Source organism: Nerophis lumbriciformis, linkage group LG27, assembly GCF_033978685.3.
Source record: "Nerophis lumbriciformis linkage group LG27, RoL_Nlum_v2.1, whole genome shotgun sequence".
NCBI lineage: Eukaryota > Metazoa > Chordata > Actinopteri > Syngnathiformes > Syngnathidae > Nerophis > Nerophis lumbriciformis.
In genome coordinates, this window is record NC_084574.2 from 20,837,501 (window position 1) to 20,861,819 (window position 24,319).

Sequence of the window (24,319 nt, forward strand, 5' to 3'; positions counted from 1 at the left end):
AATGGGCTAATTTGGAACAGGTGGGTGCCATGATTGGGTATAAAAGCAGCTTCCATGAAATGCTCAGTCATTCACAAAGATTATGGGGCGAGGGTCACCACTTTGTGAACAAATGCGTGAGCAAATTGTCGAACAGTTTAAGGACAACATTTCTCAACCAGCTATTGCAAGGAATTTAGGGATTTCACCATCTACGGCCCGTAATATCATCAAAATGTTCAGAGAAATTTGACATTTTCAAAACCCAAATTATGTTTTCAATCATTTAATTTCAAATCCTTGTTCTTAGTTTCTTTGTTGTCGTTTGAATGGTATATGCTGTTAAAACAGTGCTTATTAAGTCGGTCCGATTTGTCAACAAGCTGTCAATGTGGACCAATTCATCAAGTCCTAGTCCAGTCTGTACTTATTAGTAAAAAGTGCCTGCCTAAGTCGACGTTGACTGCCTTTGCTGACATAAAATTCAACAAAGTGGTCATTTTTATGAAAAATATATCTGTATAGACATGTGTTGTAGTATTGTTAACTTCATTTTTATCACAAAGCAAAGTGAAAAGACAACAGCATCAGAACTACCGGTACTAGGGTTCTACATTGCAATGTGGCAATCAACATCCATCAACAAATGTTCAAAAATCGATTATTTTTCATGTTAGTAAAATCACACACCATATTTTTCTGACTAAAAGGCGCACTTAAAATCCTTTAATTTTCTCAAAACTCGACAGTGCGCCTTATAACTCGGTGCGCCTAATGTACAGAATAATTTTGGTTGTGCTTACCAACCTCGAAGCTATTTTATTTGGTACATGGTGAAATGTGACCGGTAGATGGCAGTCACACATAAGAGATACATGTGGACTGCAATATGACTCAAACAAAACCAACATTTTATATGTTCCATTGAAAATGTAGAACATTACTCACGGCACTCAAAAATCTATCAAAATGTTTTAGTACGACTTTGGTAAGCTATGAAGCCGCACCGCTTGATGGATTGTACGAGTTTTATTATGGTGTGTGTATAAGGTAAGACATATTATCTGGTGTTTTGTTATGCAATATTATGCAAAAGCAACTTTTCTTACCTTCTGGTACCTGCTGATCTGTATTTAGGATCTGCGGAAGTCCTGAAAATGTTGTGTGTCTGCCTTTGTAGTCCGTACCGACGCCATAGTCGATAAGCTTCTTCTTTTTCTCTATCTTCTTGTTATGTGACATTCATCCTCCGCTGTTGCCATTTCTAATATAAAGTAGTGTAAAGTTCTTACTTATATCTGTCAGTAAACTATCCATGAAAGTGCTAAAACATACCGGTGTAGTGAGTATAAATTATTCACCCAAGGACGGTTATTCACAGGACACATTTCCGGTGTTATTGCACTAGTGAGCCACGGATGAGGAGATGCTGCTCCGTTATTGATTGAAGCAAAGTCTGAATGTCATTAAAACAGTTAGCTCCATCTTTTGACACTTCTTCCACGCCCGTCCTTGCACGCTACACCGCTACAACAAAGATGACGGGGAGCGTCTAGTCTTCTTCCGTGACGTTAAGGATGACAAGGAGGGGGTCAATCAACAATCGCTACATTGCAAAACTGGCCTTAACCACCAAAAAAAAACAATCTCTTTTTTTCTCCACACCCAACCGTCCTCTCACTCGTACTAGCACACACACTGAGGTGTTCATGACCCCAGAAACAGTCCCAACACTACACATTACTGACAGGTTGCTACACTATATAACATACAGAGTACAAAAAGCTGATGATTTTACATTTAAAAAAAAAAAAATTGTAAATAATTTTGTATGGTAAGTCTTGATTTATTATTTCTGAATATACAAAATAAGCTAAGCTATGTTTTGTCCTGCATTATTGTATCATTTATATTTATTTATATTTCAATGAATGCTGTCAAATTCACCTTGTTCAAAAGAAATCCGGTCTGGGGAAAAAGATGCGTCGATAATCACTCATGATAATTGTTTTCATTTTATAATGAAATCGTTATTTGATTGTGAGCTGCTCAAGATGGCATACCGCTAACAACTCCTGTACACAACATTAAAACCTACTCACATTGACTTTCTATTCACTGCAAAGCTTCAAAATAAAAGCATAGCAGTATTAACCCTAGACTAGGGTTGTCCTGATACCAATATTTTGGTACCGGTACCAAAATGTATTTCAATACTTTTCTAAATAAAGGGTATGTATATATATGTACACATATTATGTATATATTCATATATATGTTAGATTTTTTATCGCTATCCATCCATCCATCCATTTTCTACCGCTTATTCCCTTTGGGGTCGCGGGGGGCGCTGGAGCCTATCTCAGCTACAATCGGGTGGAAGGCGGGGTACACCCTGGACAAGTCGCCACCTCATCGCAGGGCCAACACAGACAGACAACATTCACACTCACATCCACACACTAGGGCCAATTTAGTGTTACCAATCAACCTATCCCCAGGTGCATGTCTTTGGAAGTCTTTTATCGCTATATTAGTCTATTTATACCTGCATTGTCCTTTCCATCCTTACACGTTCCCTTTCCATCATTGTAACTGAACTACTGTGTTGAACAATTTCCCTTGTGGATCATTAAAGTTTGTCTAAGTCTAAGTCTAAGAAATTGAAGACGTAGGCGTGCTGCAGTTTGGACACACCTGGTTTAAAGTGCTCGTAAAAAGAGATCCCAGGACGTACAGCAGATTATGTGTAGTGCTGCATTGACTACTTCTGTGACATTATTGATTGCTTCAGTCTTAATTTACTAGAAGTGTTTTGCGTTTTGAAGCAGCACATTTTTCAGCACTGAATTTTTTTTTTTACACTGAATTGTAATACTCTGAATTGTTATGCATTTAACTGATTTTTTAAACTGAATTTTTAGACACACGCATTTTGCTAACATTTTTTTTTTTTCAAATGTCAGCATAATTTGATGTAAAAGAATTCCGTTCACAAAATTCAAAGGCAAAATAAATATAGTTACCGTATTTCCGGACCATAGGGCGCACCGGATTATAAGACGCACTGCCGATGAATGGTCTATTTTCAATCTTTTTCATATATAAGGCGCACCGGATTATAGGGCGCATTAAAGAAGTCATATTATTATTATTTTTTTCTAAATTTAAAACACTTCCTTGTGGTCTACATAACATGTGATGGTGGTTCTTTGGTCAAAATGTTGCATAGATTATGTTTTACAGATCATCTTCAAGCCACTTTCTGACAGTCGCTTCAGGATGCGCCGTTTTGTGGGCGGTCTTATTTACGTGGCTCACCTTCGACAGCGTCTTCTCCCCGTCATCTTTGTTGTAGCGGTGTAGCGTGCAAGGACGGGAGTGGAAGAAGTGTCAAAAGATGGCGCTAACTGTTTTAATGACAGTTATAGTCCAGGAAAATACGGTACATAAATTCATTGACAAAAAAAAAGCTTCTTTTTTTTGAAGACACAAATTAACCTCCATACTTTCTACTCTGTCTCACTAACTGGCCATTCTGCAGAACTTGGGTTCCCTTTATGTCTGCTGTCTGCAGACATTATGTGTGTAGTTTTTGCACAAATTGTGCGTAATTTTACCCACAGATTAGTTGAGAACATAAAAAAAACAACTAACGACCGCAATCTATTGCAGTAATTTTTGTTAGTAAATGAGAGACGACGAGAGATTATCATTACATGCCTCTGTCAATGTAAACAAGGAAATAAGAAGAACGTAGTGGGCGATGCACAGAAATATGTGATTGGCTATACAGTTGCATTGTTTTGGAGCGCTGCTCAGGGATGAATTCGATTGGCAAAAAATAACAACGATTTGCCAAAATGTGCAAAGACGTTGCGAAATACTGAAGACTCTTAAAAAAAACAACTACAAAACCCAAAACCAGTGAAGTTGGCACGTTGTGTAATTCGTAAATAAAAACAAAATACAATGATTAGCAAATCCTTTTTAACTTATATTCAATTGAATAGACTGTAAAGACAAGATACTTAATGTTCCAACTGAGAAACTTTAATATTTTTTTGCAAATAATCATTAACTTAGAATTTAATGGCAGCAACACATTGCAAAAAAGTTGTCACAGGGGCATTGTTACCACTGTGTTACATGGCCTTTCCTTTTAACAACACTCAGTAAACGTTTGGGAATTGAGGAGACCAATTTTTGAAGCTTTTCAGGTGGAATTCTTTCCCATTCTTGCTTGATGTACAGCTTAAGTTGTTCAACAGTCCGGGAATCTCCGTTGTGGTATTTTAGGCTTTCTTAATGCGCCACACATTTTCAATGGGAGACAGGTCTGGACTACAGGCAGGCCAGTCTAGTACCCGCACTCTTTTACTATGAAGCAAACTGTTGTAACATGTGGCTTGGCATTGTCTTGCTGAAATAAGCAGGGGTGTCCATGAAAAATACGTTGCTTGGATGGCAACATATGTTGCTCCAAAACCTGTATGTACCTTTCAGCATTAATGGCGCCTTCACATATGTGTAAGTTACCCATGCCTTGGGCAATAATACACCCCCATACCATCACAGATGCTGACTTTTCAACTTTGCGCCGAGAACAATCCGAGTGGTTCTTTTCTTCTTTGTTCTGGAGGACACAACGTCCAAAGTTTCCAAAAACAATTTGAAATGTGAACTCATCAGACCACAGAACACTATTCCACTTTGTATCAGTCCATCTTAGATGAGCTCAGGCCCAGCGAAGCCGGCGGAGTTTCTGGGTGTTGTTGATAAACGGTTTTCGCCTTGCATAGGAGAGTTTTAACTTGAACTTACAGATGTAGCGACCAACTGTAGTTACTGACAGTGGGTTTCTGAAGTGTTCCTGAGCCCATGTGATGATATCTTTTACACACTGATGTCGCTTTTTGATGCAGTACCGCCTGAAAGATCGAAGGTCCATAATATCATCGCTTACGTGCAGTGATTTCTGCAGATTCTCTGAACCGTTTGATGATATTACGGACAGTAGATGGTGAAATTCCTAAATTCCTTGCAATAGCTGGTTGAGAAATGTTGTTCTTAAACTGTTCGACAATTTGCTCACGCATTTGTTCACAAAGTGGTGACCCTGTATTTTAAATGCAAAGCACTTTGGATGCCCAAAAATGCGCTGTAAAAACCCCAGTATTTCGTTGTGTAAAATCAAGAACAGGCAGAAAATAGCATTGATGATGTTTTTCACATTTCTACATAACGTTAAACTACAGCATAATAGCACTCTTAGGAGCAGCCTTGAGATAAAGTTGAACACTTTATGTTTGTGGAAGCCAATCATAGATGATACTTTTGTCAAAAATCATGCATTTGAACCAAAATGTTCAATGTAAGTCGGGGGTTCTTTTATAAATCATCTCATTTGTAACGTTTGTATTTATTTACAATGCAGGTTTCACCATAAGAGACATCAGCATATCTCTTGAGCCCAGTTCTGATGTGGCGCGGGGAACCAATGTGACCGTGAGATGCCAGGCACTGGTCAGCATCTCAGGCACAGAGCCGCTGAGTCGTGAGTACAAAATCTACAAGGACGGCATCACGGTGTACACAAAGAACATGGGCAGCTCAGACGACCTCCTGTACCGACTGCCTGACGCCAGAGTATCCAACACGGGCAAGTACAAGTGTCAGATCAACATTGATGGCCGGGGGATGACAAGCGAAAGCAAGAAACTCAAAGTGACAGGTAACTTCTTCTTCTGGAAAGTCTTAGCCTTGATGTTTTAACTTAACATTTCCATACTTAGACTTAGTCCAGGGTTCGGCAACCCAAAACGTTGAAAGAGTCATTTTGGACCAAAAATACAAAAAACTAATCTGTCTGGAGCCGCAACAAATGAAAAGCTGTGGCAACACATGATGTAAGTGTCAATGTTAGCTATAATAGCCTACTATCAAAATGACTAGGTGTCGCAGGCTGACGCAAATCTTTGTTGACAGAAATGTTGAAATGTAATATTTATTCTACACGTTTTTACAACATTAGAAACCATTAACAAAGCAGAAGCTACTTAGAAGTTTAGATAACTCCTGGAAATGACTGGCTTAGAATGGCCAAAGGTATAGATGTATGTGTCCAAGTTAAAGGACACATCAGGCTGTCTTCTTTTAATAGATGTATTACAATCTGTGGCAAGACAGGTAATGTTTGCTATGGTCTGGAACAACATGGCACACAAAAAACTATTAGAAATGCAGCCAATATTACATACAGATAATGTGTCATGAGACATGCAAAACTAAATTATATACAAAGAGGATAAAAGTAAAGGAAATTAAATGAGCTCAAATATACCTACAAATGAGGCACAATGATGCAATATGTGCATACAGCTAGCCTAAATAGCCTGATTCGCACTCCAACAAGTCAATAACATCAACAAAGCGCACCTTTGTGCATTCACGCACAGCATGAAACTTTTGGTGGACAAAATGAGACAACGAAGGAGTGGAAGATTGTAGCTACTATGTGGAATAATTTCCCTTGTGGATCATTAAAGTTTGTCTAAGTTTAAGTCTATTTTACATGTAAACAAACTGTTGCATCACAGTCCACACTATGGTGAGTTCAAGAACCGCCAAATTAGTAGGACAAAACAGGGCTGGGCGATATGGCCTCTTTTTAATTTCTCGATATTTTTAGGCCATGTTATGATACACGATATATATCTCGATATTTTGCCTTAGCCTTGAATGAACACTTGATGCATATAATCACAGCAGTATGATGATTCTATGTGTCTACATTAAAACATTCTTCTTCATACTGCATTAATATATGCTCATTTTAAACATTCATGCAGAGAGGGAAATCACAACTAAGTCTGCCTTCTCTTCGGTGCAATAACCCATTCCACCAACCACCCTGTTTTTTTTTTTTTTGTTTTTTTCATGTATATATTCATTTCACACCATATTCATTGCACTTCTACATTTTTTATATTTTTATATATTTGCACATTGTTTTTCTAGCATGCACACATCGCACTGTATGGAATGGCCTCAATCTCGTTACCTTGCGTGATGACAATAAAGCTGATTCTGATTCTGATTTAGCAAAAGTGTATTTATTAAACAGTTATTAAGCAGTGGCACAAACATTCAAGTCATTTCAAAACAGAAAGTACAAGATTGTCAGAGACATTTTAAAACAAGCTATTAGTGCACTTTTGTGCATGATGTCACTAAGATGACATATCAAAACAACACTCAATTAAAGTGCACTTTTTGTACAGAACGCCACTACAATAGTTTAAAACAAAAAAGTGCACTTTTGTGCATGATGTCACACAAGATATTTCAATAACTGTCAAATAAAAATGAGCTGCATAATAGGAAATCAAATAGTGTATGTCCTTCACTATGTGGTAGGTTCCTGCGGACGTTATCTCCTTCTGTTGTTGACCTTTATTTTCATACGATGTTGATGTGAAAACGGTTGCCTCGGTATTTTGTTGGTGTGGCACCGAACGGAGATGTTGACATGCGGAGTTTCAAGCACTCTTCATTCTCTAGCGGGTGACTTTTCAAATGATGCTACACATTAGCAGTAATGCTACTTTTTGTAGCAACGCTTTTGCCCCACACTTGACATATTACAGTTGTCTGTTCGACATATTCCCGCTTGAAGCCAAACCACCGCCAGACGATGGACCCCCTGCTGTTTTTCTTGGGAATTAATTCTTCCTTCATTTGTTACCAGATTCGCACCTACTTTCTCTCATATTACCACTCACACCACAGCTAACGTTACCAATGCCGCTACCTCTCTGCTCGGCGAGGGCGTATACGTATGTGATGTATGTAAGAAGGTGCGCTTGTTTTATGTCCCTGTAAGAAGGAGAGCCGTAATGCCCGCAGCTAAAAGCAACTGCGTGAGAACGTATACTCGAATATCATGACATAGTCATTTTCTATATCGCACAGAGACAAACCCGCGATATTTTGGGTATATCGATACATCGCCCAGCCCAAGGACAAAACGATGTTCACCAAATACTCACATTAAACATATTAAACAGTGGGCTTTCTAACCATTGTGTCATGTTTGTCCTCAAACAAAAACCATACTAAAAAAATATATATATATTTTTCCCCCATCTTTTTCCATTTGCAATTTTTTTTTTTTTTTTAAATGATCCAGGGAGCCGCGGGTGTTCTGACCCCTGACTTAGTCTTTTGAGTGCGAAAGTGCATTCACACTGAGAAGTCCAGCAAAATGCAGAGTACCCAAAATGGTAAACCGGAGTTCCCCTTCCACTTTGTAGCCAAGATGTCGACTATTGGGTGTGTTGTGTGTCCAACACTGCACACATGAGTGCAGCATCCATGTTCTTGCAGCCCTGGATGTGCACAAACTGAGAAACAACTTCAGCTGTTCCTGAAGAAAGGTTGCAGGGCCCCACGAGTTTCAGCCGATAGAGCTTGCTATCTTTATTTACACTACAGCACTTTAACCGTAATGGTGACTGTGAGCGACTCAAGGACCACCAAGCACAGACATCTTTGCGGGCAGGTTTGACTTTCTTTATTTTTCAATAAACCTTTGTCTGGGGTCCGGTCTCTCTTCCGCTGCGCCTCACTCTGCTGCTCGCTCCGCCGTCTACTTTTCAGCAGCTCGTCGTTTCAGTCTGCCTCTCGTTCTCCGTTTCGTCGTTCTCGCTGTATCGGTTGCCGTTGCTGTTGCTCTCACTCCGCACTTGACGCGTTCTCTCCTCCTTCTGCTGCTCCCCTTTCCTTCTTCTTCTTCTGTATCTTTTTCTTTAACTTCTTTTTCTTCAACTTCTTTTTCTTCTTTTCTTCAACTTCTTTTTCTTCAACTTCTTTTTCTTCAACTTCTTTTTCTTCAACTTCTTTTTCTTTTTCTTCAACTTCTTTTTCTTTTTCTTCAACTTCTTTTTCTTTTTCTTCAACTTCTTTTCCTTTTTCTTCAACTTCTTTTTCTTTTTCTTCAACTTCTTTTTCTTCAACTTCTTCTTCTTTTTCTTCAACTTCTTCTTCTTTTTCTTCAACTTCTTCGTTTTCTTCAACTTCTTCTTTTTCTTCAACTTCTTCTTCTTTTTCTTCAACTTCTTTTTCTTCAACCTCTTCTTTTTCTTCAACTTCTTTTTCTTCAACTTCTTCTTTTTCTTCAACTTCTTCTTCTTTTTCTTCAACTTCTTAATTTTCTTCAACTTCTTTTTCTTCAACTTCTTCTTTTTCTTCAACTTCTTATTTTTCTTCAACTTCTTTTCCTTTTTCTTCAACTTCTTTTTCTTTTTCTTCAACTTCTTCTTTTTCTTCAACTTCTTCTTCTTTTTCTTCAACTTCTTTTTCTTCAACTTCTTCGTTTTCTTCAACTTCTTCTTTTTCTTCAACTTCTTCTTCTTTTTCTTCAACTTCTTCTTTTTCTTCAACTTCTTCTTTTTCTTCAACTTCTTCTTTTTCTTCAACTTCTTCTTCTTTTTCTTCAACTTCTTCATTTTCTTCAACTTCTTTTTCTTCAACTTCTTCTTTTTCTTCAACTTCTTCTTTTTCTTCAACTTCTTCTTTTTCTTCAACTTCTTCTTCTTTTTCTTCAACTTCTTCTTCTTTTTCATCAACTTCTTCTTCTTTTTCTTCAACTTCTTCTTCTTTTTCACCTTCGGGGGGGCCATTCGTCCGCCGGCACAACGCAACCTAGTACGCATGTGCGGAAAATGTGCACGTCATAGTCAGTCCAGTGTTGCTTTGTGTGCAAGCTCTTAAATGTAACTTATCTGATCCAGTGTTGTGGTATTTCAATTAACTGGAATCCAGTGTGCTGTGGGGCCCTATTGTAGTGAATCACACCTGAGCCATCATACATTAATCAAATCTTTAATGGACACATGAAAGTAAACAATGAGACAAACATTTTACAACAATTAACTAGGGATCTAGATATCTGGTCAGAACACTCCTCTCTCTTTTGCCTTCACTGTCCATTAGTTTTTGGTGACTTTATATACTCTGGACCTAGAGACGTTGAGTCCGTGACATACATGGCGGACAATAACTGATACAGTCTGCTTTGCCAGTCCAAAAGCATTCGCCGTTTTCCGTAGTCTTCCCTCGACGGCCAGGTAATACAAAGCACACGCTACCTTTTTTTTTTTTTTTTTTAGCACAGGGAGCCCGCATTCTCGTTGTCTCTCCTTCGACAAGTGGACAAAGTTTTTCGGTTATTTCCAGTGGTTAGCTTCGAGTTCCACTTTGATTTCCTTTTATCGTCATTCAAATTTGAACTTTACAGTACAGATAAAAATTAAATTTTGTTGCATTAGCTCGTTGTAGTGCAGGATAAAAGAGCAATAAGGTGCAGAGTGTTTGCATTTACAAAATAAGGTGCAGATATAAATAAATACATTACTGTACAGATAAATATATTGCACTTTTGCATATGCATCCACGTTTATAGATGTATGTTATATTGTCTTTATAGTCCAGCGAGTTAATCCGTTTTTTGGGGTAATCGGGGGGGGGGGGGGGGGGGGGGGATTATTTTGATACGTTCAAGAGTGTTATGGTCTGAGGGAAGAAGCTGTCACAGAACGTGGAGATTCTGCTACGGAGGCTGCGGAACCTCTTTCCAGAGTCCAGCATATCTGAGGTTGTTAACATTAATTCCTCCAACTTTTATACCATCTTGATGATTGATGTTGCGTAAGATAATTTCACTGTCGATGTTAACCAGATCAGGAGATAGTACGCAACCTTGTGGAACACCCCTTAAATGAATTGATTAACGTGGACCCCGACTTAAACAAGTTGAAAAACTTATTGGGGTGTTACCATTGGTTACTACAATGGTATGGAATATGTACTTCACTGTGCAATCTACTAATAAAACTTTCAATCAATCAAAAAAAAACCTTTGGATGGCTTTTAATTGACTGCATTCACCATCTATTCGGACTGCTGCTTCTTGTTCCCAGTACAGATTTCTGATCCTCCTCATGTCTTTCCCATCAATTTCCAGCTCATTCAAGATTTGGAAAAGGTTTTTATGTTTCACTTTATCGAATGCTTTGGAATAGTCTATAAAACACAGGTATAACTTCCCATTTACCATACGTAGTGTGAATATAGCATTTCTGGTGCAGTGGTCCAGAAGAAATCCGAATTGCGTGGCCGAAGCTCTGGATTTATCTTAGTCCTTGCTCATGCCATTAGTGCTCTAAGAATACTTTTGGTGGTATGACTCATGAGGCTTATCAATCTTATGTTGATCACATTCTGTGGCTTCTTTGGCAGAGTAATATCTGATGGAATTTGCCTGTCGTCATAAATTATGTTAAACAGTTTTGTTAACAGGGGTTAATGCTGGTGCCTCACAATAAGAAGGTCCTGGGTTCGATCCCCAGGCTCAGGGTCTTTCTGTGTGGAGTTTGCATGTTCTCCCCGTGACTGCGTGGGTTCTCTCCAAAAGACTTGTCTGTCTATCTGGGTTGGCCCTGTGATGAGGATAGGCTGGGATAGGCTCCAGCCAACCCGGCGACCCCAAGAGGGACAAGCGGTAGAAAATGGATGAATGAATGGAGTTTTATTTAGGAACACTAATACAAAACCTCACAATAATGTCTGATTGAATGCTAAAAACGTTATGACAGACCGCCTTAAAAAACAGAATGGAATTTTAAATTTTTTTACTGAATGAGACACCCGGAATGTACATGAAAATAAAGATAAATGCGTTAAAATGTAATATCGGAAATTATCGGTATCGTTTTGTTTTTTTATTATCGGTATCGTTTTTTTTTTATTTTTTTATTTTTTTTATTTTTTTATTTATTAAATCAACATAAAAAACACAAGATACACTTACAATTAGTGCACTAACCCAAAAAACCTCCCTCCCCCATTTACACTCATTCACACAAAAGGGTTGTTTCTTTCTCTTATTAATATTCTGCTTCCTACTTTATATATCAATATATATCAATACAGTCTGCAAGGGATACAGTCCGTAAGCACACATGATTGTGCGTGCTGCTGGTCCACTAATAGTACTAACCTTTAACAGTTAATTTTACTCATTTTCATTCATTACTAGATTCTATGTAACTGTTTTTATATTGTTTTACTTTCTTTTTTATTCAAGAAAATGTTTTTAATTTATTTATCTAATTTTATGATTTATTTTTTTTAAAGTACCTTATCTTCACCATACCTGGTTGTCCAAATTAGGCATAATAATGTGTTAATTCCACGACTGTATATATCGGTTGATATCGTTATCGGCTGATAACGGTATTGGTAATTAAAGAGTTGGACAAAATCGGAATATCGAATATCGGCAAAAAGCCATTATCGGACATCCCTAGTTTTATAAGCTCTGATGTTCCAATTTCTTCAATGACTTCAATTGGTATTTTATCTTCTCTAAGCGCTTAACCATGTTTTATTTTAGACACGGCATTTTTCCATTTCATGTTCTGTTTTGGATGGCCCCTTCCATGTTTTTTCTTATAGTTGAAGGTGGGCCTCGGTCGTCATGGAATTAATCTTCAATATATTCTGACCAATCTGACAGAATGTCTTCCATATTCATTAGTACGCTGCCTTCCTTTGATTTGATGCATCCTGACTAAGGGGCACTGCGTCCCGTTGACTTATTTGCTCTTTTGCTGCATGTACTTGCTTTTAGTGTCCTTGTGTTGTTCTATTTCAGGCCTGGGCAATTATTTTGACTCGGGGCCAAATTTAGAGAAAAACATTTGTCTGGGGGCCGGTATGTCTATTTTTAGGAAGACTAATACAAAACCTCACAATAATGTCTGATTGAATGCTAAAAACGTTATGACAGACCGCCTTAAAAAACAGAATGGAATTTTAATTTTTTATTTTATTTTTTTTACTGAATGAGACACCCGGAATGTACATGAAAATAAAGAATGTGGGATTTACAATATTAACTATGAACGATAAAACACTGAATATTGACAACATATGAACGCCACACCCCCTCTCCATCCACATATTTTACAATAAAGCAAAACGCAACAAAAATGCAACAAACACAGCAAAATATGAACGCAAAGGGTAAAAAAAAAAACACCTGCAATCTGATACATCTGATATATCACTAAGCTTTAGAACTTTGTTGTAAAAATCTCCTTCCGCGTCTGTCCCTGACACCCACATTTCAGGCTGGCCGCTCTGGAAACACTCTGTGGAAACGCTCCCCGCCCACTCTGCTTGGTGCCTTGTCTGAGCTGCTGTGACTTAGATTACCATAGTAACTAATTAGATTACCATAGTAACTAGTATATCATGCAAAAGCGCAGATTCCAACCATTGAAATACTTTGTATAGTTCAAGACTTACGGTCATTTGAAAACATCACTGCACATCATAATGGCAGCTACACTTTCCATCTTAAAGATCTAAAAAAAAAATTATGGGAATGTTCGGCGGGCCAGATTGAAAAGCTTAACGGGCCGCATGTGGCTTAATTTGCCACGGTCTGATCTATTCCTTCACATTGTGAGTTTATCCAGGCTTCTTTCGCCATGTTGCATTTCTTCTTTATAAGCGTATCCAGTTTGTTATGCTCACTTTTGTTTTGATACACTCCGTGTGTCCAATAATTTTTGAGTGGTTTTACCTTTAGTGTCAGGAACAAGTTTTTCTGTAGTTTGGATTATATATTCTTGCATCTTTTTCCATCTGTGACAATGATGTAGCAAAATTTCGAAGATCTTGGTCCTGTTTAAAAATACTGCAATTTTTGAGTTATTTTATATTTTTGGGTGTTTTTGAGGTTGAATAATTTCAGGTTTGAACAGGTCAATGATTTCTGACATTGATTTTGATAAAGCAGACAAAAAATGTCTACAGTTCCTACTGAGCTGGAATGAGAGAGAAAGCATGCGGGACTTGGTTGAGTTTTTTAATTTCACACAAGTCTTTTTCAAATATGGCGAGATAGCAATCAAAAAAGGGAAAGCAAGCTCGAAAACGCTATTTTCACCCAGGAATAAACTGGTCATTCTTAACACAGGGCAGAGACGTGATTACAAAAATACATTTATTTAATTATTTTAAAATTAACAAGTACCGCATTTTTCGGAGTATAAGTCGCACCGGAGTATAAGTCGCACCTGCCGAAAATGCATAATAAAAAAGGAAAAAAACATATATAAGTCGACCTGGAGCTCGGCCAAACTATGCAAAAAACTGTGACTTATAGTCCGAAAAATACGGTACTCTAAAGTTTGCTGGAATACACTCTAAATAAAATTTTAAAAAACAGTGTCTTTCCAGTGTAAAAAAAATGGACCAGTGGACACGTTAAAAATAAAACGAATGACTTAGTATGTAATAATTTGTCGCCGACAATTTTAATTGTCCACAATAGTCGTGACGTCATCGCTCGTGTTTTTCCGGCCTGAAGTGGGTCACTCGCAAAGACATCCCCAGTGATAACATGTAAAGTGTAGGGATGTCCGATAATGGCTTTTTGCCGATATCCGATATTCCGATATTGTCCAACTCTTTAATTACCGATACCAATATCAACCGATACCGATATCAACTGATATATACAGTTGTGGAATTAACACATTATTATGCCTAATTTGGACAACCAGGTATGGTGAAGATAAGGTACTTTTTTTTTTTAATTATTAAAATAAGATAAATAAATTAAAAACATTTTCTTGAATAAAAAAGAAAGTAAAACAAAATAAAAACAGTTACATAGAAACTAGTAATTAATAAAAATGAGTAAAATTAACTGTTAAAGGTTAGTACTATTAGTGAACCAATCATGTGTGCTTACGGACTGTATCCCTTGCAGACTGTATTGATATATATTGATATATAATGTAGGAACCAGAATATTAATAACAGAAAGAAACAACCCTTTTGTGTGAATGAGTGTAAATGGGGGAGGGAGGTTTTTTGGGCTGGTGCACTAATTGTAAGTGTATCTTGTGTTTTTTATGTTAATTTAATTAAAAAAAAACAAAAAAAAAAAACGATACCGATAATAAAAAAAACGATACCGATAATTTTTTGGCAGGCCGATATTATCGGACATCCCTAGTAAAGTGTGAGGATATTTCCTCTTATTTTTGTTAAAAACACAAATACCTTGCTCATATTGCAAAGCGGAACTTGTTTATATGTCAGTTCATCTGTCATACGCGAGCATTTAAAGCGGAGACATGATGTCAGACATTGGAGGGAGAATGCTGACACAGCCTCCGTAAGAGTACTTTTAGTTTCTACCTTGCGTGAGACGAAGTTGCGTGAAAAATAACGTTAACCATCATTTTAACCAAAGTCAGCCAGCTAAACTTTGTCTACATCAATAGAGGTACGTTTTAAAGCAGCGTCAATTTGCAATGCTGTAAAAAAAAAGGCACTTTAACAAACGCACACACAGAGACAGACAGGCACCAATGCGGAGGTATCATAGTAATACACAAATTAAATTAACAAAATAATAAATCAAATCAATATCAAAAGGAAAAATATATGAAAAATTAAACGAAATAGTGCTCTAAACTAAAGAAAAGCAAGAATATAATCAAAACAAAAGCCACACCTTTCCTCCTTGCACCACCCTAAGGCAAGGAGTGTCCTAAAGGGCACCCTGTTTCATCTGGACAAAGATAAGACCTTCCGGAGGAAAGTTCTGTGGTCAGATGAAACAAAAATTGAGCTGTTTGGCCACATTACCCAGCAATATGTTTGGAGGAGAAAAGGTGAGGCCTTTAATCCCATGAACACCATGCCTACCGTCAAGCATGGTGGTGGTAGTATTATGCTCTGGGCCTGTTTTGCTGCCAATGCAACTGGTGCTTTACAGAGAGTAAATGGGACAATGAAAAAGGAGGATTACCTCCAAATTCTTCAGGACAACCTAAAACCATCAGCCCGGAGGTTGGGTCTTGGGCGCAGTTGGGTGTTCCAACAGGACAATGACCCCAAACACACATCAAAAGTGGTAAAGGAATGGCTAAGTCAGGCTAGAATTAAGGTTTTAGAATGGCCTTCCCAAAGTCCTGACTTAAACGTGTGGACAATGCTGAAGAAACAAGTCCATGTCAGAAAACCAACAAATTTAGCTGAACTGTACCAATTATGCTTTTGACCCAGCAGATTTGCTCACATTTTCAGTAGACCCATAATAAATTCATAAAAGAACCAAACTTCATGAATGTTTTTTGTGCTCCAATCACTCTATCACAAAAAATAAGACTTGTAGAAATGATTGGAAACTCAAGACAGCCATGACAAGTGTATGTAAACTTTTGACCATGACTGTATGTGTCTGCCGTGTTATATATAACTTCCCAGGATCATTGTCATTGCAGTTGAACTCATTTACGCTTATCCAAGCTCGGAGAATTATGCTGATGGTTTTCTGGCACCATGTGGTGATTAAGGCGCGCAATTACACCAAAGCAAAAGGAAAAAAAACAAAGCAAAGGGAAAAACTGTACTTTTTCCTTTATCCTGTACCAGGAGAACAATCTGTTTAAAAATAGCAATTACAATGGGAGTCAATGAGGCAGAAATAGATTTTAAGAGAAAGTGTGTATACCTTATGTTTAAATATCCTAGTTTGACAATGTTCCAATTAAAAACACAATGTTGTTTTATAAAAAAAATATTGTGAAAAACTTCCTATCACATAAGCAACACATGTAATGCCCCCTTTGGGCCCTACGGATTTTTTGTAAAGCAGTTTAAACTGCAAAATGAGCAGTCATCCTCCTGGTGCTTGTGTGGATATTTCCTTTGCGTGTGTCCGTCTCACTTCCTGTTCCCTCTCTGGCCAAGTCATTGTGCCGTCAGCCACTTCTTTGTCATTCAAACACTGAATTCATTGGCCTATGGGGCCAAACATGAGATGTGACCTGGCACAATTGTTGTTCTACTTTGTCTGCTGGATAACTTTTTTGTATCTTAGTTGGTAGGTTTTATGGTCAATTGCAAAATTGTGGAATATTAAATATCATAAAACAAACGGGGGAACATTTGTGTAAATGCTTGAATGAAATTCATGAATACATTTCTTAAAATAATCAGTGACGTGCGATGAGGTTCATGGCTGGTGAGGCACTGACTTCATCACAGTCAGATTTACAAACATATGCACCCTAAAGAGTATCTTATTCACCATTTGATTGGCAGCGGGTTATGTTTAAAAGCTCATACCAGCATTCTTCCCTGCTTGGCACTCAGCATCAAGGGTTGGAATTGGGGGTTAAATCACCAAAAATGATTCCCAGGCGCGGCGCCGCTGCTGCCCACTGCTCCCCTCACCTCCCAGGGGGTGATCAAGGGGATGGGTCAAATGCAGAGGACAAATTTCACCACACCTAGTGTGTGTGTGACAATCATTGGTACTTTAACTTAACTTTAACTTTACACATACAAACTGTAGCACACAAAAAAGCACATTTAATAAAAAAACGTTATTATGGTCTTACCTTTACTTATAAATGAAGTCCATGCGCTGCTCCTTCTGAACAAAAGCATCGATAACTTGTTTATAGAAGTCTTCCTTATCTTTCTTCAGTTTTAAAAGTCTTTTTGTCTCGATGGAGATCTTCCTTTAATTATTACCTCCTGCTTCGGTTGAAAGTCCAGTTTAGAAAACGGTTTTATTTTAGATATGTAATCCTTTTTGTTAATAGTCCAGGCAAGAGGAAAAAATAAACGATCGCTGCTAACTGTTGCTGCTTGTTGTCACTTCTTATGCAGCCGAGTAGTCGCAGAAATGCTCCCTGGATCACTAGCGCCCTCTACCACCACGAGGCGGGATTACTGCGAGCCTCAGCCAGTACGTCTTCGCAGCCGTTTTATGATTGCTCAGCACAAGAAATACGTTACACACATACAGTTGTTGACAAAATACACTGTACATTATATACCTCAGCTAACTAAACTATGGAAACGTATAATATAATTCATATAGCAATACGGTCTCACTGCACAGCAGGCCAGCAGTTAGCCGAGTCATTGCGCAATCCATGGTGAGGCTCAACTGAGTGACGTGCCTCAACTGGCTGCTGACTCACCGCACCGTCTCTTCTCAGTATTTGAACGGCAAATGTGAAAATTCAGCGATTTTGAATAAAAAATAATCTAAAACTGGTGAAGTTAAATGAAAAATAACTTTATAGTATAATCACTGGATACATATAACAATTTAATTTTTTTTTTTTCTTTTTTAATTTTTTTTCTTTCCATGATGGCACGTGAGGCCCCGCCTCCCCTGCCTCCCCTGACTGCACGTCACTGAAAATAATCCAATACAAATGGCTAATGAGAATTCATGTGACACCAGTGGAATAACACAAATATAATAAAACTATCCCTCATACCTGTTATTCATGTACAGAAGCTAAAGGGACATTATGTCGTTGTATGTGGTCATGTATCAAAATGAAATAGTTTTGGGATCATTGAAAGTGTTGGCTCAAAAAAAAAATTCAGAAGATCCAAAAAATGTCGTTGGGACTATTTCCAGATGAAAATAAATATACTAATATTTAATAACAATTTATGACTCTTGGTCTAGGGCAGGGGTCGGCAACCCAACATGTTGAAAGAGCCATATTGGACCAAAAATACAAAAAAAAAAAATCTATCTGGAGCCGCAAAAAGTTAAAAGCCTTATGTAAGTGTTATAATGAAAGCAACATATTAAGTAAGTGTCTCGGAGGGCGAGATAACTCTTGGAAATTACTGGCTTGAAACTATCAAAGGTATAGATGTGTGGGCCCAAGTTAAAGGAAAGTACAGACTGTCTTCTTCTAATGGATGTATTACAATCTTTGCAAGCTGGGTAACGTTTGCTGAGGTCTGGAACAACATGGCGCACAAACAACTATGAGAAGTGCAGCCAATATTACATACAGACAATGTGTCATGAGACATGCAAATATAAATTAAATACACAGAGGACATAAGTAAAGGAAATTAAATCAACTCAAATATACCTACAAACAAGGCATAATGATGCAATATGTACACACAGCTAGCCTAAATAGTATGTTAGCATGGATTATTAGCACTCCACGCAAGTCGATAACATCAACAAAGCTCACCTTTGTGCATTCACGCACAGCATAAAACGTTTAGTGGACAAAATGAGACAAAGGAGGAGTGGCATAAAACACGTCTTTCTGTGGCGGCGTCGGAGAAAGTTGTACATGTAAACAAACTACGGCGAGTTCAAGGACCGCCACAATTAGTAGGACAAAGCGGCGCTGGCCAAATACTCTCATCCGTGCAGCTTAAACACAAACATATTAAACAGTGGTAGTTCTAACAATTAGGAAGATGATTAAAACCACAAGTATATTTTCCCCCCAGCCGCGTGTGGCTCAAGAGCCGTGGGTTGCTGACCCTCTGTCTAGGGCACTTATTTTCTGTTATGCCCCACATAGGGAGAAGAAAATATTTCGCATCCCCCCCCCACCCCCCACACACACACACACATTCTCCACCGCAACTATAAATAGTAAAATTTGTCTATAAAATTGTTGTAAGTACACCTCTGCATAACATTGTGTTCTTATCTACATTAAAGAAAACAACACACTAGCTTTTCTTCACTGTAAAAAAAAATTCTGTAAAAAAACGGTCATCTACTGGCAGCTACGGCTGCCAAACGAAAACCATAAAATTAAAGTAAAACATTGTAAACCAAATAATGATCAAAAACATTATATTTACAGAAATTTTCATGAAACGTTTTGCTGAAAAATATCCTAATTTTACAGATTTGTACTAAATTATTAAGATCAACCACCTGCACGATGCAAACAGTTCTGCAGAAAAATACATTTATTCTACAATATGGACATAGACTTTTATATAAAAAGCTACATATTTAAAAAAGATAAATACTGTAATTTTACATGAATTTGAAAGTAATTTAAGAAAACAGAAAATGCTATGTATAATTAATTTGGTATTTTTCTGTAAAAAAAATAGAAATATACATAGTTTGTCATTACTGGCATATTACTTAAAATAACAGGCGGATTGTTTATTTACAGATAATGTCTTCAATTCTACAGTTTTATAAACTATTTAAAAAAAAAAAAAAGAAAAATTACAGTAGAAATTTAGAGTAAATTAACCATAAAAATAGGATTTTTTTTTTACAGTGTTGGTGTCCCACCGTAGTCACAGTTAAGCCAAGGGCTACCTACGCTTCATCAAACTATATGTTCCCCGAGGTCACACACCTCCCTACCCCCATAGGGGCCCGCCCTACTATTTGAGAAAGACTGGTCTAAGGACTGCAAAGAAATGTGTTGCATTATTATTGAAGTCTGGCTACAAAACTAATATTAGAGGAGACCTAATGGAGACCTAATGATGAATTTCATCTTTTCTGACCTATAAATGTTGCTACAATTTTGGATACTGGTGTTAAACAAGCATCAAATCATAAGGTTCATGCATTTTGGCGACGCTCTCACACAGTTTTGGTTGCCTCTTTTTGAGGGGTTTTGCAGTCTGAGCGAGGTGGATACATATTTGGACATTAAAGAGGTCATATTATGAATTGTTTCTACATGTAAAACACTTCCTTGTGGTCTACATAACATGTAATGGTGGGTTTTTTGGTCGAGATTTTGCATAGATTATTTTTTTCAGACCATTTTTGAGCCACTTTGTGACCATCTCTTCAGGATTCCCCGTTTTGTGGGCGATCGTATTTATTTATGTAAATGCCTCCACTTCGACTGCCTCTTTTCCCCGTCAGCCATGTTGTAGTTTTTAGCGCTTCTATAGCGAGTCTACTGACAGTTATAAGTTCACACTATAAGCTAATTTGTATTAGAAATGGCAACAGTGCAGGATGCATGTGCACGTACGAGCCAGTCTGCCCCACAACAATAGGATAGAGAAAAAGAAGGATCTTATTGACTACAACATTCAATCAATCAATCAATCAATGTTTATTTATATAGCCCTAAATCACAAGTGTCTCAAAGGGCTGCACAAGCCACAACGACATCCTCGGTACAGAGCCCACATAAGGGCAAGGAAAAACTCACCCCAGTGAGACGTCGATGTGAATGACTATGAGAAACCTTGGAAAGGACCGCATATGTGGGTAACCCCCCCCCCCCCCCCCCCCCCCCCCCCTCTCTAGGGGAGACCGAATGCAATGGATGTCGAGTGGGTCTGACATAATAGTGTGAGAGTCCAGTCCATAGTGGATCCAACATAATAGTGAGAGTCCAGTCCATAGTGGCTCTAACATAATAGTGAGAGTCCAGTCCATAGTGGATCTAACATGATAGTGTGAGAGTCCAGTCCATAGTGGAGCCAACATAATAGTGAGAGTCCAGTCCATAGTGGATCTAACATAATAGTGAGAGTCCAGTCCATAGTGGATCTAACATAATAGTGAGAGTCCAGTCCACAGTGGATCTAACATAATAGTGAGAGTCCAGTTCATAGTGGATCTAACATAATATTGTGAGAGTCCAGTCTATAGTGGATTCAACATAATAGTGAGAGTCCAGTCCATAGTGGATCCAACATAATAGTGAGAATCCAGTCTATAGTGGATCTAACATAATAGTGAGAATCCAGTCCATAGTGGATCTAACATGATAGTATGAGAGTCCAGTCCATAGTATAGTGGATCGAACATAATAGTGAGAGTCCAGTCCATAGTGGATCCAACATAATAGTGAGAGTCCAGTCCATAGTGGATCTAACATAATAGTGAGAGTCCAGTCCATAGTGGATCTAACATAATATTGTGAGAGTCCAGTCCATAGTGGATCTAACATAATAGTGAGAGTCCAGTCCATAGTGGGGCCAGCAGGAAACCATCCCGAGCGGAGACGGGTCAGCAGCGCAGAGATGTTCCCAACCGATGCACAGGCGAGCGGTCCACCCCGGGTCCCGACTCTGGACAGCCAGCACTTCATCCATGGCCACCGGACCTGTGTGTCTCCCCCTCCACAAGGGAGAGGGGAGCAGAGGAGAAAAGAAAAGAAATGGCAGATTAACTGGTCTAAAAAGGGGGTTCTATTTAAAGGGTAGAGTATACAAATGAGTTTTAAGATGGGACTTAAATGCTTCTACTGAGGTAGCATCTCTAACTGTTACCGGGAGGGCATTCCAGAGTACTGGAGCCCGAATAAAAAATGCTTTATAGCCCGCAGACTTTTTTTGGGCTCTGGGAATCACTAATAAACCGGAGTTCTTTGAACGCAGATTTCTTGCCGGGACATATGGTACAATACAATCAGCAAGATAGGCTGGAGCTAGACTGTGTAGTATTTTATACGTAAGTAGTAAAACCTTGAAGGCACATCTTAAGTGCACAGGAAGCCAGTGCAGGTGAGCCAGTATAGGTATATATATATAAGTATATATGTATATAGGTATATAAAGGTATATGCAGTATAGGCGTAATATGATCAAACTTTCTTGTTCTTGTCAAAAGTCTAGCAGCCGCATTTTGTACCAACTGTAATCTTTTAATGCGAGACATAGGGAGACCCGAAAATAATATGTTACAGTAATCGAGACTACAATAGCGGACTCGCGCCAAGCTCTTTGGGTAAACACTCACCATATATGGAGATATCCGCTGATGTCACCAATCAGAAAACTGTCACAAGTTGTGCAAAATCCAAACGGCTCGTTTGGAGGGAGTAGGAAGAAAGACAGGATTGTTTTGTAAATATATTTGAAATGCATGCATGGTTTGATTTAAAATTTTTGGGAAGTATGCAAATCCTGAATACACAAAAACAGATAACAAAAAAAATTGGTTTTGCATAATAGAACTGTGACAAACTTCCTCTGTCCAGGTTCCACTGACCACCAAAGATTGACATGACGGCGAGCAGATTGTGACTTTGCTTTATTCTTTCAATAAATCTTCGTCGTCGGCCGGGTCTATTTTCAGCTCCGCCTCCACCTGCTCGCTCTGCCGTTCGCTTTTCAGCGTCACGCTGTCGTCTGCCTTTCGCTCTCGTTCTCCGTCGCTCTCGCTCTGCACGTGTTGGTTTCTCCCTTCCTTCTGCTGCCTCGTCCTTCTCTGCTGCCGCCCTTTTATACATCGACAGAGGATTATAGAATTGCGCCCAGATGGGCGATCCACGCACCTAACGTTGATTTCGGAGCCGATCCCGGCGCGTCCTGCCTCACTGCTGGTCCGCCGGCCACGCCTCCTCGCCGCCATCTCGGAGTCGGCCACGGTGTGCCTCGCTGTCGGTCTGCCGGCCACGCCTCCCCACACGGACCCTTTTTAGCTCTCAGTCAGAGGGGATGAGCTCCCCAAAATATATTTAAACAGTGTACATTTTTATTGTCACCGATTCTGTTCATAACTTTTATGGACAGAATTTCTAGGCGCAGTCAAGACGTTGAGGGGATCCGGTTTGGTGGCTATAGGATTAGGTCTCTGCTTTTTGCAGATGATGTGGTCCTGATGGCTTCATCTGGCCAGGATCTTCAGCTCTGACTGGATCGGTTCGCAGCCGAGTGTGAAGCGACTGGGATGGGAATCAGCACCTCCAAATCCGAGTCCATGGTTCTCGCCCGGAAAATGGTGCAGGAGGAGATCTTGCCCCATGTGGAGGAGTTCAAGTACCTCGGAGTCTTGTTCACGAGTGAGGGAAGAGTGGATCGTGAGATCGACAGGCGGATCGGTGTGGCGTCTTCAGTAATGCAGACGCTGTATCGATCCGTTGTGGTGAAGAAGGAGCTGAGCCGGAAGGCAAAGCTCTCAATTTACCAGTCGATCTACGTTCCCATCCTCACCTATGGTCATGAGCTTTGGGTTATGACCGAAAGGACAAGATCACGGGTACAAGCGGTCGAAATGAGTTTCCTCCGCCGGGTGGCGAGTCTCTCCCTTAGAGATAGGGTGAAAAGCTCTGTCATCTGGGAGGAGATCAAAGTAAAGCCGCTGCTCCTCCACTTGGAGAGGAGCCAGATGAGGTGGTTCGGGCATCTGGTCAGGATGCCACCCGAACGCCTCCTTAGGGAGGTGTTTAGGGCACGCCTGCCCGGTTGGAGGCCACGAGGAAGACCCAGGACTCGTTGGGAAGACTATGTTGAAACGCCTCGGGATCCCCCGGCAGGAGCTGGATGAAGTGGCTGGGGAGAGGGAAGTCTGCGCTTCCCTGCTTAGGATAAGCGGAAGAAGATGGATGGATGCATGGATTTTCAAAAAATAAATGGTGATACTTTTGGAGAGGGTAAGAAGTGGTTTCATTTGCACTCCGGAAACACCTCCAAAATCCAACATCTTGCAGACAGACTGAAAAACACTGGTCAA

General features: G+C 39.1%; 1 protein-coding gene across 7 annotated transcripts in view; it reads left to right on the top strand.

Annotated features, from left to right (window-relative positions):
• The window catches only part of pecam1b (platelet and endothelial cell adhesion molecule 1b), a 97,841-nt gene that overhangs the window by 16,408 nt on the left and 57,114 nt on the right, over nt 1-24,319 (top strand). For all 7 annotated transcript variants that reach the window (XM_061988403.1, XM_061988404.1, XM_061988406.1 and 4 more), the window contains exon 3: nt 5,417-5,713. In XM_061988403.1, coding sequence (XP_061844387.1) covers nt 5,417-5,713 — 297 coding nt within the window. The remainder of the gene's footprint in view (nt 1-5,416; nt 5,714-24,319) is intronic.